A 15,554-nucleotide genomic window follows, 5' to 3' on the forward strand; every position below is an offset into this window, starting at 1 on the left:
GATGGTTGTGGGTTTCTTACATCACAAAAATGATATATAATGTAAACTAATGAACTTGATTCTCCGTGGAGGGGTATGTGTATCTTTTAGAACATCTATAGCTGACAAAATGGAAAGGTACAAAGCCATTAAACAATTATGTACACCTAAACAATGGTCTAAAAATAAGCTAGCTTATATAGATGTTACCAGAATCTCAAAACGACCGATGCCCCGGAAATAGCCATTCCCTATTGCGCATCCTTGTTCCCAGTTTGTTCTAGAATGAGGGTTTGACTCATAGTTTGCTCTGCAATGGGAGTTTGACTTATAGTTTGATTTGCAATGGGAATTTGAGTTATAGTTTGATCTACAATGGGAGTTTGAATCTTGACTGAATAAAATTATTGATCGAAATCGTTCTATTTATTAATGCTTGTTCAGAGATATAATCATACCAAACAGAAAGACTCAATCCATTGCTAACATCAGCACCCCTAATTTCCTACCAACAAGAACTTAGCTCAATAGATTTCTTAGAAAACGATTCTTAGTCGCTGCAAACCACGGACTATGCAACCGAAACAGAATCAGATTAAATAAGAGCACTTTGAGTAAAGAAAACAAAGTGAAATCTGTTTTCCATGCAAATAATCTCTTCGCTCTCCGTTCAACACTTTTGATACGTTTTATTTAAAATGGGTTCTCGAATCAGTCATCTCACAGGGTATCGTCATGTGCACATCCGAGAGGGAATTTCGTGATCGCTCAATTTCAAGTCTAGCCTCTCTTTCCTAATGAGAGATTCTACTGCAGCCTGATAGACATATTCAAACATTTAATAATCTACAGAAATTAACTAAACTCAGCCACATTGAATATCAAACCCACCTACTTACCATCTTATCCAACTCTTATTTCGTAAATTTTTTTGGTAAAGAAGCATAGAATAGCGAAGCAAGAGGCGAAGAAAGCTTTGAGAGAAGCTAAGCTAGCGGCTTATGACGATATGTATAACCGACTAGATACCAAAGAAGAAGAGTTGGATATCTATAAACTAGCTAGAGCAAGGGAAAAGAAGACAAGGGACCTAAACCAAGTGAGGTGCATCAAGGATGAGGATGGAAATGTTCTTGCAATAGAGAACGCAGTCAAAGACAGATGAAAAGATTATTTTCATAATCTTTCCAATGAAGGACATGAAAATAGTACTTCTTTGGGGGAAGTTGAGTAACTCAGAAGAGTGTAGAAACTACTCCTTTTACCGTCGAATCAGGAAGAAAGAAGTGGTTGTAGCTTTTAAAAAGATGGAAGCATAGAAAAGTAGTGGGCCCAGATGATATACCGATCGAAGCGTGGAAAGTCTTGGGAGAGACGGGTATATCATGGCTCAGAGACCTTTTCAATAGGATTTTGAAAACGAAGAAGATGCCAAATGAGTGGCGAAAGAGCACTTTGGTGCCTATCTACAAGAATAAGGGCGACGTACAAAATTGCATGAACTATAAGGGTATTAAGCTAATGAGTCATACAATGAAGCTCTGGGAGAAAGTCATTGAGCATAGATTGAGGTAAGAGACACGGGTTTCGAACAACCAATTCGGGTTCATGTCAGGGCTCCCAACCATGGAGGAAATCTATCTCTTACGAAGATTGATGGAAAGATATAGAGATAAGAAAAAACATTTACACATGGTCTTTATAGATTTGGAAAAAGCATATGATAGGGTCCCCCAAGAGACATTCTCTGGAGGATTTTAAAGAAGAAAGGAATACGAGTAGCATATATCCAAGCTATAAAGGATATGTATGATGGAGCAAAGACTTCTGTAAGAACTCATGAAGGACAAACCGAAAGCTTCCCCATAACTGTAGGGTTAAATTAAGACTCATCCTTAAGTCCTTACCTTTTTGCATTGGTAATGGATGAGTTAACGGGACATATTCAAGATGATATTCCTTAGTGTATGCTTTTTGCAAAGATATAGTGTTGATAGATGAAACTCAGGAAGGGGTAAATGCGAAGCTTAACATTTGGAGAGAAGTGTTGGAATCTAAAGATCTTCACTTAAGCCGATTAGGAAGTACCAAAGAGCGACCGCTTTCGCTACCTAGAATCTATCTTGCAAAAGAACGGAGAATTAGATGGAGACCTCAATCATAGAATACAAGCTGGATGGATGAAGTGGAAAAGTGCATCCGGCGTGTTGTGTGACCGCTGTATGCCATTGAAGCTCAAGGAAAAATTTTATAAGACGGCAATAAGGCCGGCAATGTTGTATGGCACGGAATGTTGGACGGTGAAGCATCAACACGTACATAAAATGGGTGTAACGGAGATGAGGATGCTTTGTTGGATGTGTAGGCACACGAGAAAATATAAGATTATGAATGAGGATATCCGAGGTAAAGTAGGAGTAGCCAAAATTGAAGGAAAGATGAGAGAAAATCGGTTACGGTGGTTTGGACATGTACAAAGAAGGCCTACTGACGCTCTGGTTAGAAGGTGCGACTACGGAACAGAGGTCGAGGGCCGAAGGGGTAGAGGAAGACCTAGGAAAACTTTGGAAGAGACTCTTAAGAAAAGACTTAGAGTACTTAGATCTAAAAGAGGACATGACACAGAATCGAGCGCAATGACGTTCTAGGATTCATATAGCCAACCCCACTTAGTGGGAAAAGGCTTTGTTGTTGTTGAACGAAGCATAGTTTATCCTGAGCTCTGCAATAAAATAATTCAATTCTTCTTCCTTGCTTTTCAATAAGATCCCTACCAGCAAACAAACATAATTACTCTAGTAAGCAACTTCAATTTAAAATGCAAAGATATAACATAAAGGAAAGTGAGTAATTCAAAAATCAAACTGTCAAAACAACAGACTGATACTGTGATACACTTAACATGCCAATTTATATACTATATAACAATACTAAATCTAGTAATTTATAAAGTTTAGAAATGGATTGCAAAAAGCAAAAAACTTTTTTTTTTTTGAATGAAAAAGGTATAGAAAACAAATTTAATTTGTTAACTTTGGAAAACTGGAGAGATTAAAAAGGAATTCTTAGTTTTTACTATGAGTATGACAACCATGTGATTTCTTTGTTTACTGGGATTCATTTGTGTCATTAGGATTGCCAAAATTAGTGATTTTAGAGTTTTGACAACAAATTACTGATTAACATGATTAACAAATTTTATTTTATGTGTTAAAATGATTAACAAATTTTATTTTGATCAGTATAAAAAAGGTGTTAAAAACTAACCTAATTTATTAAGTTTGGAAAAATTGGACAGATAAAATAGAGTTTTTAATCCTTACTATAACTAAAATAACTATGTTATTTCATTATCAAAAAGGATCCATACGTGTGATGAGGGTAAAGAATATCACTGATTAAAGAATCTGCAAAAAATAATCAAACTGGACTCGAACTTACCAATTTTTTATTCAAATAAACTAAAAAAAGGAGTTGGAATCAAACTAACCTCCGTTTTCTATATGCAGCAAACTGCATCTTGTTTTTACCTTCGTTAACAACATACCGTTGGCTCTGTACACACCAAAAAAACACAGTAAACACCCCATTCATTACTAATAGCCATTTCAATCAATTAATTATTTAGGCAAAATTTTCAATGATTCCAAAGCTCAGACAAAAATTGCATGAGAAAATTGAGATTATATGCAATTGTATGTCAAATAACCTGAAAAATACCATATATCCAATATTAAGTGCATACACCTATAAACTAATCTTTATATATACTTTAAAATAATACAGATCAATGTAATCTAAAACACTAGAAACATTATCATACAATTAAAAGAATCACGATGCAGAAAATTTTCTTTCCATTACTTTCAGATAACATTTCACCCCACAACAATGTAGTTCAATCTCCATCGTTAAGGGTCATAAAAAATTAAAGCAGTCAGTACAGCACACTCACAACAGATATGCTCTCTCAGAAAAACCAAAGAGAGAACCACATTGGGCTGCGCAACTATCCAATTTATACCAGATCCAACATTTTACCTCCATTCAGTCCCCAACCATGGGGTTGATTCCATTTCAACCCTCTCATCCATTCTATCTGTTTACATCTCCATCACACACCCATACATATCAAGACAACAGATACGATTCATAAATCTGGGTCTATAGCTCATGAATACAAATTTCATTGAACCAACCCCATTCTCCTAAACTAAACAAAAAATTGTTTCATGACCAAAGTCATTAACTTATTTATGGATAAATGTCAAAGGTACCCAGGAACAACCACTGAAACAACCGCAAAGATTCAAAGTTCCACATTAATATATTATCTGCAACAATTAAAGTTTCTGTCGGTGCATGGGTGAATGTGAATGCGATACATTTAGCAATGTCATCATATACTCATGGCACGGGGCAAAGAACTCATGCTGCAGAGCTTCCTTTGCGCTGATCCTCTGCCTTGGGTTTACCGTCAGGCACTTGTCCACAAGATCGAATAGCGATCTCGGAATTTGCCTGAAAAATTGACCTCTTTTTGTCCGAGCCTTGCACCAACTTTGCAGCTTCATCGACGGCAAGGATTTGATATCCAGCAACTCCTGGGAAAATCGGAAACAACTTGATTTCCAATGTAGCAGAAACTTAAACAATGGGAAGGCAACCATACAACAAAAGAAACGCAGTGTTGAACATGTATACGAAATCAGAGCATTCGATGGAAAAACCATAATCTTTGTCTTGTTTAAGCATCATGATGCATCGAAAGGATTTGGGAGAGGGGCAACGCAAGGGATGGGAGAGGGGCGATTGGGAGAAACGGGAAAGGGTCCTTCCAAGCTCTCGGTTGTCAGGAAGGAATGTGAGATACAAGCATTTAGCCAGAGATTTCAAAGTAGAGCAAAAGGTTTTCATCCTAGAAGTGGAAGACAAGTCCTTGGGTGAAAGGATATGTTTAACTGAGAGGACTAGATTCAGAGGGTTTCAGATTTCTTTTGACTTGGGCTGTGCCTCTTGGCTCAGTCTTCAGATTAAAACGGCGATCACAGCAAGTGCTCGGAGCTTTTTCAGACTGTATAGGGGTCTTAACTACCAGTTTTGGGTGGAAAGCTTCAACAACAAGAATGGGATCTTCCTTGTTCTGTCCAAATCAGAAAATCAGGGGCTTGTAAGGAAGATTATCGTCCCCAAAGGAGCCAATTTCTTCGGGTGGAGGAAAATGGAGGAGTTATTGTCCGAAATCTTGCGAGGAGGAAAGAAAGGGGGGGTTGCCTCTGGTACCCTTTTTCAGTCAAAAAGGCTTGCGAGGAGGGAGGCACCCGAGCCCCCGTGGATCCATTCGTGTGTGGTTCCTCAGTTGTCATATAAAGATGCAGCTCTCGGAGGCACATAAAGGCAACAAACCTGGTACCGAATGCAATCGCAGGTGAGAAAATTTGGATTGAGAAGAGTCGGACCAAGAGTGACAAATCCCCGGAAGCCTTTAACTGGGGAAGTGTAATTGTCTGTGAGAGACAAGTGGTGCATCAGCCCTGGAGAGAGGTGGAGGACTCACTTCTAAATATCATGGGAAGGAAAGCAAGCCTTGTGCCCTTCCAATGCAATAAGGCTTTGTTTGTTTGTAAGAATGAGGAGGAAGCAGCACAGATTGCCCAAATTGGCGTCCTTTCCATGATTGGATTCCCCAAAGTGGTGCTGTCCGGATGGTGGGAAAGCATCAAACCAAGCGAGAGGAAGGTGGTCAGTTATGGAGGATGGATTGCTCTGGAAGGATTACCGCCGCATCTGTGGACAAGCGATTTCTTTCATGAGATCGGCGACGCTTGCGGTGGTTTGGTAGAAATTGACCGGAAAACAGCTGATTTTGAATTCTTGCTTGAAGCTAAGATAAGAATCAAACAAAACAATACTGGCTTTATTCCAGAGTTTGTGGAAGTGGCAGATGGAGATTTTGTCGTCAGGGTAAAAATTAGAAAAATTACGCCAGCAAGGAGACCTAAGGCTTCGGTAGCCGAGTACGGAGAATCTCGTCATCTGAAGATGTCACGTCGCCCTTTGAAGGCCGAACTGAAGACACAGAAGGTGAACGGAATACTGCCTCCGGCAATGGCGATTTCTAATCCAGGAAATCAATCCTGTCCCTCAGTCGAGTCACGTGCGTGCTTTCAGATTGGGGAGTTTAAATGTCCCATCACCATGGGCTCTGGCAGAAAGCAAGGTGTGTTGTCGGGAGAAAAGCTGACAGACGGTGGGCGGAGTAAGGAATTGGAAGTTTACGTCCGGGAAAAGCAAGGTGTCTTATCAGGTGAACAAAAGTTGTCAGAAGGAGGGAGCAGCTCCCCAAGCGGAAAGTTTGTCCGGGTGGAAGAAGGATTGATTTCAAACGGTAGGGATTATTTTAATTTGTCAAAAGGATTGTCTTCAACAGTGGGTGGGATTTCTAATTGTCTGGAAAAGGAATTTTATATTCATGAAGAGGTTGCAAGTGGGTTTTCCACACATCAGGGGGTTTTTAATATTAATTTTGAGGGGAAAGTGGGTTGCGGCCCAATCAAAGCTTATGACGGACAGTCCCAAGTGGATTGTGGGTCTACTAGTGATCAGAAGATTTTCAATGTTTTTGTTGGGGGAAAGGACGGGTCCGGCCCACACAAAGTCTGTAACGGACATATCCAAATTGGGGCATTTCTTGGGTCTCCCCAGAGACCCATATCGTTAGAACTCTTTGGGCTAAATCCTCGGGCCCATCACGGAAACGAAGTTATGGTGATGCCAAATTTTCAGTCTGTGGATCTGTTTCACTCAGTCCAGATGGCATCAGAAAGGAGCACCTCCCGGGCCCACGAGAAGGGAATTGAAGCCACTATAATTTGCAGTAATCTGAAATTTATTGCGAAATTCGGAGACTTAGCCAATGTACCGAAAAGGTTTAAACTTGTTTATCCAAAAGAGTTCGGATCGCGGCTGAACCTCAATGAGGAAGATACGCCAAAGAAAATCGGTGCTTCTAATCTTCTATCCCCAGATGACGATTTGGATCAGGACGAAGAGATGGAGGAGTTATTGGGTCTCAATCCTCTTTGTGTAACGTCAGTCGCAGAGAGGATGGAATCGGTCATCGGCAATATTTCCTCAACAAACTTTTTTCCAACTGTGGATTTCGATTACCTTGCTCAAATCACGCATGCTGAGGAAGATGATTGGTCTCAGGTTTCTGAATCTGAAGTTGAGCTCGGGGATTCGTCCCAACGATCCAATTGAAAGTGGTGAAGGTATACTGCAGAATCTATTCTCCGATGGAGACAAGGAAATGATTTCGGCAACTGAAGAGGAGGGTACCCTACGGGATTACAGACAAGATCTTGAGGTAGTCGAACAAAATCAAACCAAGGAAAATGACGACAACAACAACGTGCTTAAATATAGCAGGAGGAAAAGGTCCGGCCGAGTCTCTGACAAATGGGAGCCTACTGGACGATCTAGCGAATTTTTGTCAAACATGAAGATTTCGTTGCTGCCACTAAAAAAATCCTTAATCCTCGGTAAAAGCTCAGGGGTGCAGGTGGGAAGAGGAGAGAAAAGGAAGAGCAAAAGGGGTTTGATAAATTTAAATGAAGATAATTAGCTGGAATATTAGAGGTTTGGGTAGCAGAAGGAAAAGGGTTCTTTTGAAGGACTACTTCCGCCGAGCACGGGCTGATATCATCATTTTACAAGAAACAAAAACGGTCACAATTGATAGAAAGCTAGTGGCAAGTGTGTGGGGAAGCAGATTTAAAGAATGGGTTTTCGCCCCTGCTCGAGGAAGTTCTGGGGGCATAGTTGTAATGTGGAACACTAAACATATTTCAGTAGTCGAGTCTCTAGTAGGAGTGTTCTCAGTTTCCATCAAAATTAGAGAGTCGAACGGTTTGGAATGGTGGCTCTCAAGGGTCTATGGCCCTTGCAAATATAGGGAGAGACAAGATTTCTGGGAAGAATTAGCTGGCCCTTATGGTCTTTGCGGTCCAAGATGGTGTGTGGGGGGAGATTTTAATGTGGTGAGATTCGAAAACGAGAAGTCAAATGGGGGAAGGCCCAATGCAAGTATGAGGATCTTTAACCAGTTTATCCAGGACTCTGAACTCATTGACCCAGATCTGCTCAACACTCAGTTCACTTGGTCTAATTTTCGAGAAGAAACAGTTTGCCGAAGATTAGACAGATTCTTATTCTCTGGTGGTTGGGAGGAGTCGTTTCCACATGCAAGGCAAAAGGCTCTGGCAAGGGTAACCTCTGATCATTGCCCAATCGAATTAGATACCAACAAGGTGACGTGGGGGCCAGGCCCTTTCAGGTTCGAGAATTCATGGCTACAACATCCAGACTTTAGAAACAATCTCAAAGAGTGGTGGCTTTCTGCGATAGTCGAAGGTTGGGAGGGGTACAAATTTTCCAGTAAGTTAAAAATTATTAAAAAGAAGTTGCAATCTTGGAGCAATGAGGTCTTCGGAGACACTGAGAGAAATCTTAAGGAAGCCCATGCCAAATTAGAGGAAATTGACTTTAAAGAAGGAAGGGAAGGTCTAGACCCGGACTCAAAAAGAAAGAGGGAAGAGACCCGCTTCCTAGTGGAAGATTTGGTTTGGAAGGAAGAAGTAAAGTGGAGGCAGAGAAGCAAAGTGGAGTGGGCCAAAGATGGGGATGGCAACACTAGATTTTTCCATAAGGTAGCAAGTGAGAGAAGGAAGAGAAATTTTATAGAGAGATTGGAAGCGGAAGATGGTAGAATGGTAGAAGGGGTAGAGGAGATTGAAAACGAAATCATTCATTTTTTCAAGTCTCTGTTCAGTAGCAATGAAGAGGAGTGCTGGGGGCTGGTTGGTATTAATTGGTGTCCAATTAATGCCACCGAGGCAGCTTGGCTTGAACGGCCGTTCGAGGAAGACGAAGTCAAAAAAGCCGTTTTCGATTGCGGGAATGATAAGTCCCCTGGCCCGGATGGCTTCTCTTTGCAAATGTTCCAAAGTTGTTGGGATATTTTGAAGGCGGATATCTTGAAAGTGTTGGAAGAGTTCTTCGAAAATGGGATTATAAACGCAGTAACAAATGAAACTTATATCTGCCTAATCCCGAAAAAGGCAGATTCTGTGAACTTGAGGGACTATAGGCCTATAAGCTTAGTTACCAGTCTTTACAAGGTAGTGGCGAAAGTCCTTGCTACAAGACTAAAGAATGTCATGGGCAGTACAATTTCCCCATCTCAAGGAGCTTTTGTTAAAGACAGACAAATTCTGGACGCTGTCCTCGTAGCAAACGAGGTGGTCGAAGAGGTGAGGCAGAAGAAGGAGGAGGGTTTGGTTCTTAAGATCGATTTCGAAAAAGCTTATGACCACGTCGATTGGAGATTCTTGGAAGAAGTATTACTGAGAAAGGGATTCGGGTATAGATGGAGAAAATGGGTGCTTGGTTGCATAAGCACGGCTATTTTCTCAGTTTTGATTAATGGGAGACCTAGGGGAAAATTCAAAGCTTCAAGAGGACTGAGACAAGGTGACCCTTTGTCTCCGTTCTTGTTCACCCTAGTTGTAGACGTGCTGAGCAGATTGATTGAGAAGGCTCAAGAGAATCATTTGATCCAAGGGCTGCGTGTTGGGCAAGATAACGTGGAGATTTCTCATCTTCAATTTGCGGATGACACCATCTTTTTCTTGGCAGGGCATGAGGAGGCTTGGAACAATTTATTACATTTGCTGCAAATTTTTGGCAAGGTTTCAGGTTTGAAGATTAACAAAGCAAAGTGTTCCTTGGTGGGAATTAATTCTGATGGTGAGAAAATTACAAGGCTAGCAAGTTCTTGGGGCTGTGAGGTGGGCAGTTGGCCATTGAAATACTTGGGTCTACCCCTCGGAGGTAAGCCAAAATCTATTAAGTTCTGGGACCCGGTGGTAGAGAAGGTGTAATCGAGACCTTAGGGTTGGAAGAAAGCTTTTTTATCTAGAGGCGGAAGATTAACATTGATCCAAGCTGTCCTGGGATCCTTGCCCATATACTACATGTCCCTGTTCAAAGCCCCACGCGGGGTCATTGGGAGACTGGAAAAGCTAATGAAAGGGTTCCTTTGGGAAGGGGTTGAGGAAGGAAAGAAGTTTCACTTGGTCAAGTGGGAGAAAGTGTGTAAAAGCAAGGAGGAAGGTGGCCTTGGTCTGGGAAATTTGAGAAATCGGAATGCCGCCTTATTAGCCAAGTGGCTGTGGAGATTCCCGCACGAATCAAACTCTCTTTGGCATAGGGTGATAAAGAGCAAGTACAGTCTGGTGGCAAATGGTTGGGATGCTAATTGTCCGAGTCGAGGCTCGAGCAGGTGTCCCTGGACAGACATCTCGGCTGGTTACCCTCCCTTTCTTCACTCATGCAACTTCGAGGTTGGTAACGGAGAGAGGCTGAGATTCTGGGAGGACGGTTGGTTGGAGGGCGGTCCGTTGAAGGAGCAATTCCCTAGATTATTTTCTTTATCAAGGACAAAAAACCAAAGTATTTCCAATTTGGTAGCTTCTTCTTTACAGCCGGTCGGTTGGAATTTAGAGTTTAGGAGAAACCTAAGAGAGTCGGAGATTGAAGAGGTGGCTGGTTTACTGCAGAAGGTGGAGTCCATACGGCTATGCCATTCTAGAGAAGATAGGAGAAGATGGAATTTAGAAGGCTCTGGCCAGTTCACTTGCAAATCCTATAACTCTTTCTTTTGCAACAATGATGTTGTGCAACAATTTCCCCCTTTCGCTCAGATATGGAAAGCAAAAGTGCCTCCAAAAGTCAAAATCCTTGTGTGGCTAGTGGCGCTCGGGAAGGTTAATACTTGTGATCAAGTCCAAAGACGAATGCCTTTTGCATGCTTCTCCCCCCATTGGTGCACTTTGTGCAAATCCGGGGAGGAAAGCGCCAACCATGTTTTCCTCCATTGTCCGTATAGCATTCAACTCTGGTGGAAATTGCTCAAGGAAGCCGAAGCAAGCTGGGTCACCCCAAAGGGTTGTTTTGAGCTCCTAAGCACTAAATTCGAAGGCCTAGGGAAAGGGAGGAAAGCCAAAACTTTGTGGGGATCTCTGTTGATGGCCCTCTTCTGGAACATTTGGTTGGTGCGTAATAAAAGAGTCTTTGAGGATTACAAGGGAGTGGGGGTTGAGGAGCTTTGGGATAGAGTAAAACACTGGGCAGCCCTTTGGGCTTCGGTTTCAATGGAGTTTAGAGATTACAATTTCTCTTCTATTTTTAGGGATTTGTTAGCAGCCGTTATTTGATTTGGTCTAGCTTTTCCTCTCTTTAGGGGTCCTTGCTAGTTCTCTTATAGCCCCAGGTGGATATCTTTTCCACGTGGTTTACTTTTTCTCTTTTGTAATTCTTTCGTTTTATAAAATTCTATCGTTTCTTTTCAAAAAAAAAAATATATATTATCTGCAACTAATAAAAAATATAAACGCACGATATACTCTTTGCCAGGAAAATCCTAACAGAGGACCACAACTGTTGCAAAGAAAAATCATTAGAGTTTGATCCAAATTAACCACGCAAATCTCAGTGAATAAAACTAAGCAATGATGCAGGAAATCAATTACAAGCTTGAGATACACAACAAATTAAATTAATTGACCAACAAATTGGAGCTATTCCCCTGATTTTAACCATTAACAACGTAAAGAATTGAAAATTACGATTAACCATTATGTACTTGATAATCACCAATGAGGTCATAAGGTAAAAAATATTAACCACTCAAATCTCAGTGAATAAAACTAAGCAATGATGCAGGAAATCAATTAGGAGCTTCAGATACACAAAAAATTAAATTAATTCACTAACAAAATTGGAGCCATTCCCCTAATTTTAACCACTAACAGCATAAATAATTGAAATTTACAATTAACCATTATGCACTTGATTATCACAAATGAGATCATAACGTCCAAAAATTTAACCACTCAAATCTCAGTGAATAAAACTAAGCAATGATGCAGGAAATGAATTAGAAGCTTGAAATACACCAAAAATTAAATTAATTGAGTAACAAAATTGGAGCCATTCCCCTAATTTTAACTACTAACAGCGTAAAGAATTGGAAATTACAATTATGACCAATGTTTTCCCCCTTTTTTTCATTGCCGTTCCAATTCCTGCCAAATCTGAGATTTATGAACCGAGATAACAAAAACTGCAACTGATCACAACTCTAGAAATAGAGACCAGTTTGATGAAGCTGGACAAAACACGCACAACCCCACGTTTAAAAGGATAAAAACCCTCCACAAAGCAGATACCAGAAATAAGATCCCTTCAAATACGAAAAATTTTGGGATCGAAACACCACAATATCGAAGAAAAACAAACAATTCGAGAAAAACAGTGAGAATAAGGCACAAATCAGAGAAAGAAGTGAGATTTAATTACCTCTTGAAGCAGAGATTGAAAACATACTTGAAATTGCAACTGTCCTAGCATCAAATGAACCAAATTAATCAGAAACAAAAACAAACCCCATTAACTAAAGGTTCTCACTTCTCACCATACAAAAAATGACAAAGGGGAAACAATCCTAACTTTTCTGAGATCTCAACAAAAAGTAAATCAAAAGTCTCATGAGGCATTTCCTTTAAACATTCCCAGTTCTCAACCCACCAATTTGTTAGGCAACACACTGATCAGATCCAACTAGCTGGAATCAAGAAAAATAAATAAAAGAAAAAAGGGAAAATCCCCACAGATTTTGAAATGTACAGAATACCCCAGATGGGCAATTTCTAACAAAACCCCAAAAATAAAAGTTGGGGGAATAAGATAGATCTAAAAAAAATCCCAGAAGATAAAAATTATTAAAAAGGTAAGAAAGTCAGTACACCAGCAGCTTCCTCTTCTTCTCTTCAGAAACAACTACAACCAGAAGAAAATAATCCCAAAAGAAAAAGCATTAGTCCCAAACAATTAAGTAACTTCAATTTAACTGACAGAAAAAAAACACCATTTCTTATAATTTCAGACCGTAATTTGAGGATTAAATTCTGCAGAGAAATTGGCCGAATGAAAAGTGATAGATAGATATATCGATAGAGAGAAAGAGTGAATGAACCTTAGCTCCCAGAACAGAGAGAAATATTCTGTAGTTGAACTATAGTTTCAATAAAAATGATTAATCAGAGAGCCGAAAAAGGAGTAAGCTTTGGAGAAGAGTTTAATTAGAGAGAGAAGACAGAGATGTTAACCATGGTTTTTTCACTAGTCAGAAAAACTAATCCGTTCAAACCAACTCACCATGAAATCACAGCGACTTCACAAATCTTCTTCAAATCCACACCGAACAGGAAGCACAAAGTGCGTTTGGCGGAAAATGGCGAAAAAGAAGTGAATCAGCACAAGAAACAGAAGATACTAAAGCCAACCCAGTTCAGCAAATGAACATACTATTAGCTAAAGGGATACAAATTTAGTGATTGAATTAGACATCACATATCTACATGCATATTGCAATCTTATGAGAAATTGGTATCTCTATAACAATGTAATATTTGAACTCCAATTATCGAAATCCAATTAACAAATTCACTAATATATGCACACAAATATAATAACCCAATAATTTAGCAAGAATGAAAAGGAAATAACATGAACAGAGAGAGATGTATAAAGACCTGGAGGTATCGTTGTCAGGGTTGTGGTTGATAACAACAGCGTAATCACCAGACGCCCTAGCGAGGGTTCCACGGTCCCCAACATGATGCTTGACGTTACAGACAACGGCTCCCTCCGGGATCGATCTGAGAGGCAACACATTTCCAACCACCAAATTAGCTTTCTTTCCGCAGTATGTCTACATATATATAGATGATCCACAGAGATTAACATCATGCAGAGGTGTGCACACGCACACACATAAGTTGCAAGCTGGAACTATTTGGTTGACTCAAAAGAAATTGATGGGTTAGAAAAAGCCCAAAAAAATACAAAGACGAATGTTCGTTCATCTCTTACATCAACAGGAGGATAAATGCCCCTGCAAAAGACAACAAAGCAATCCACAATCAACCAACAAATAAGCACAATTTCTTGCAGTCAGTAATTATGGTCATATCTACTGCAGCGCTAAAAAGTAGATTTTTTAATGGCCCTGATGCTGAACAGTGAAATGAAGGGTGGATACCTATTTTCTGCATCTTTAAACTCAAGGGCAAGAGAAACCTGCCAGTCCTCAAACAAATTAGGACACTCTTGCGGATCGGCCAATGATTTTGCAGCTTTTTTATTGACCTGCCATATTGCAAATTAAAGGTACAAAATTAAAAATACTTGGAATAGCCAAATATATGCAAAACTCTTTCCTTGCTTCAGTTCAATTGGTCGATAAAGTAGAAGACATAACAAAATTTCCTTTGGTATGACTTCTACATCTCATATATACATTTCACTTGAAAGAAAAGCATCATGTTCATGAATCAAGAAAAACACTTCAAAAGTCTAACCTTGTTCAGGTCATTTCTCCAAATTGAAACTCTCTCTGAAACCTTGCTTGGTAAGTAAGATCGTGCCATCAAAGCTGCTTCAGGTATCCGTCCGCTGTAATGAAAGATAACGAAATCCTATAAAGCAGACCACAAAAATTAGACAAAACCCAAAAACTAAACAGTAAAAAAAAAAAAACCTAAAATGAAAAAAAAAAATGCAAATATTCTATAAATCGTAATATGAACTGCAACCCATCAATCATCTCCCAAAATAAACTGCAAATCACAAAATTACCTACCCCAAATCGGCCGGAGAACTCACCAGGAGACCAACGATTTTCTGGGATTAAAATTTCCTCCGAATTGGGACCAAATTCACGGTTTTTCAGCAAGAGGTCGATGTGCTTCGTAGTTTCTGAGAGAGAGAATCGAAGAGATTTCTAACGGCTTGGTGGTTTTTGAGCAACACAGTGCTGTAGTTGGTGATTTCTGAGAGAGAAGGCGAGGAGAAAAAATGGCGATGGAAGCAGAGTCGAGGCTATGTCGTAGAAGCAGAATCACTGGGTTCCACGATCATCAAGCACGACGGAGGCGAGAGAAGGGAACGGCGGCGAGAGGAGGGATAGGACGGAGGCGAGACCGTCTGTGTCGTTCTCGCGGGGTCTGCGAGACGGAAGAGGGGATGCGGGTTAGAGAAGGAAATGGAAAAAGACCGGCCTTACCATCGTTCTTCCTTTCCCGCGATCATGCTCAACGGCAGAGAGACTCAGTGGCAGCCTCGTAAATAAAGTGAAATTGAACCACTGAAATCAGCCCGGTGGCAAACTCGTAAATAAAATGAAATTGAGGCAAAATTGCACAGTGCCACTTCCCCTCCTACTTTAGACTAAAGCAATAGTTGTATTCGGAATAAATTCGGGGTACATATAATTAGGGAGATATTCCTTGACCACCCCCCGGGCGCCCGTCGGCCCCCAAAACGGGGCAACAAATGAATTGGCTTATTCGAAAAAAGCCTTGTTCTTTAAAATATTTATCTTGTGTTTGGTACTGTATGATTTGACTCTGTAAGAATTCCAAATCATTGTTTTGAAGCTCATCATCTTC

General features: G+C 40.3%; 1 protein-coding gene across 3 annotated transcripts in view; it reads right to left on the reverse strand.

Moving 5' to 3' along the window:
- The window catches only part of LOC114821369 (coatomer subunit beta'-1-like), a 33,431-nt gene extending 18,250 nt beyond the window's left edge, over nucleotides 1–15,181 (reverse strand). Inside the window, exons 1-7 of one of the 3 annotated variants that reach the window (XM_070817384.1) lie at nucleotides 14,770–15,181; nucleotides 14,466–14,582; nucleotides 14,147–14,253; nucleotides 13,978–13,999; nucleotides 12,403–13,763; nucleotides 4,365–4,583; nucleotides 3,470–3,534 (exon numbers count right to left, since the gene is read on the reverse strand). In XM_070817384.1, coding sequence (XP_070673485.1) covers nucleotides 13,734–13,763; nucleotides 13,978–13,999; nucleotides 14,147–14,253; nucleotides 14,466–14,534 — 228 coding nt within the window. In that variant the 5' untranslated portion in view covers nucleotides 14,535–14,582; nucleotides 14,770–15,181 and the 3' untranslated portion in view covers nucleotides 3,470–3,534; nucleotides 4,365–4,583; nucleotides 12,403–13,733. Of the gene's footprint in view, nucleotides 1–189; nucleotides 290–3,469; nucleotides 3,535–4,364; nucleotides 4,762–12,402; nucleotides 13,764–13,977; nucleotides 14,000–14,146; nucleotides 14,254–14,465; nucleotides 14,583–14,769 lie in introns of those variants that run through there. The other 2 variants (XM_070817380.1, XM_070817382.1) reach the window with 2 other exon arrangements.
- Nucleotides 15,182–15,554: the final 373 nt, after the last annotated feature.

This window comes from Malus domestica, chromosome 02, assembly GCF_042453785.1.
Source record: "Malus domestica chromosome 02, GDT2T_hap1".
Lineage (NCBI taxonomy): Eukaryota > Viridiplantae > Streptophyta > Magnoliopsida > Rosales > Rosaceae > Malus > Malus domestica.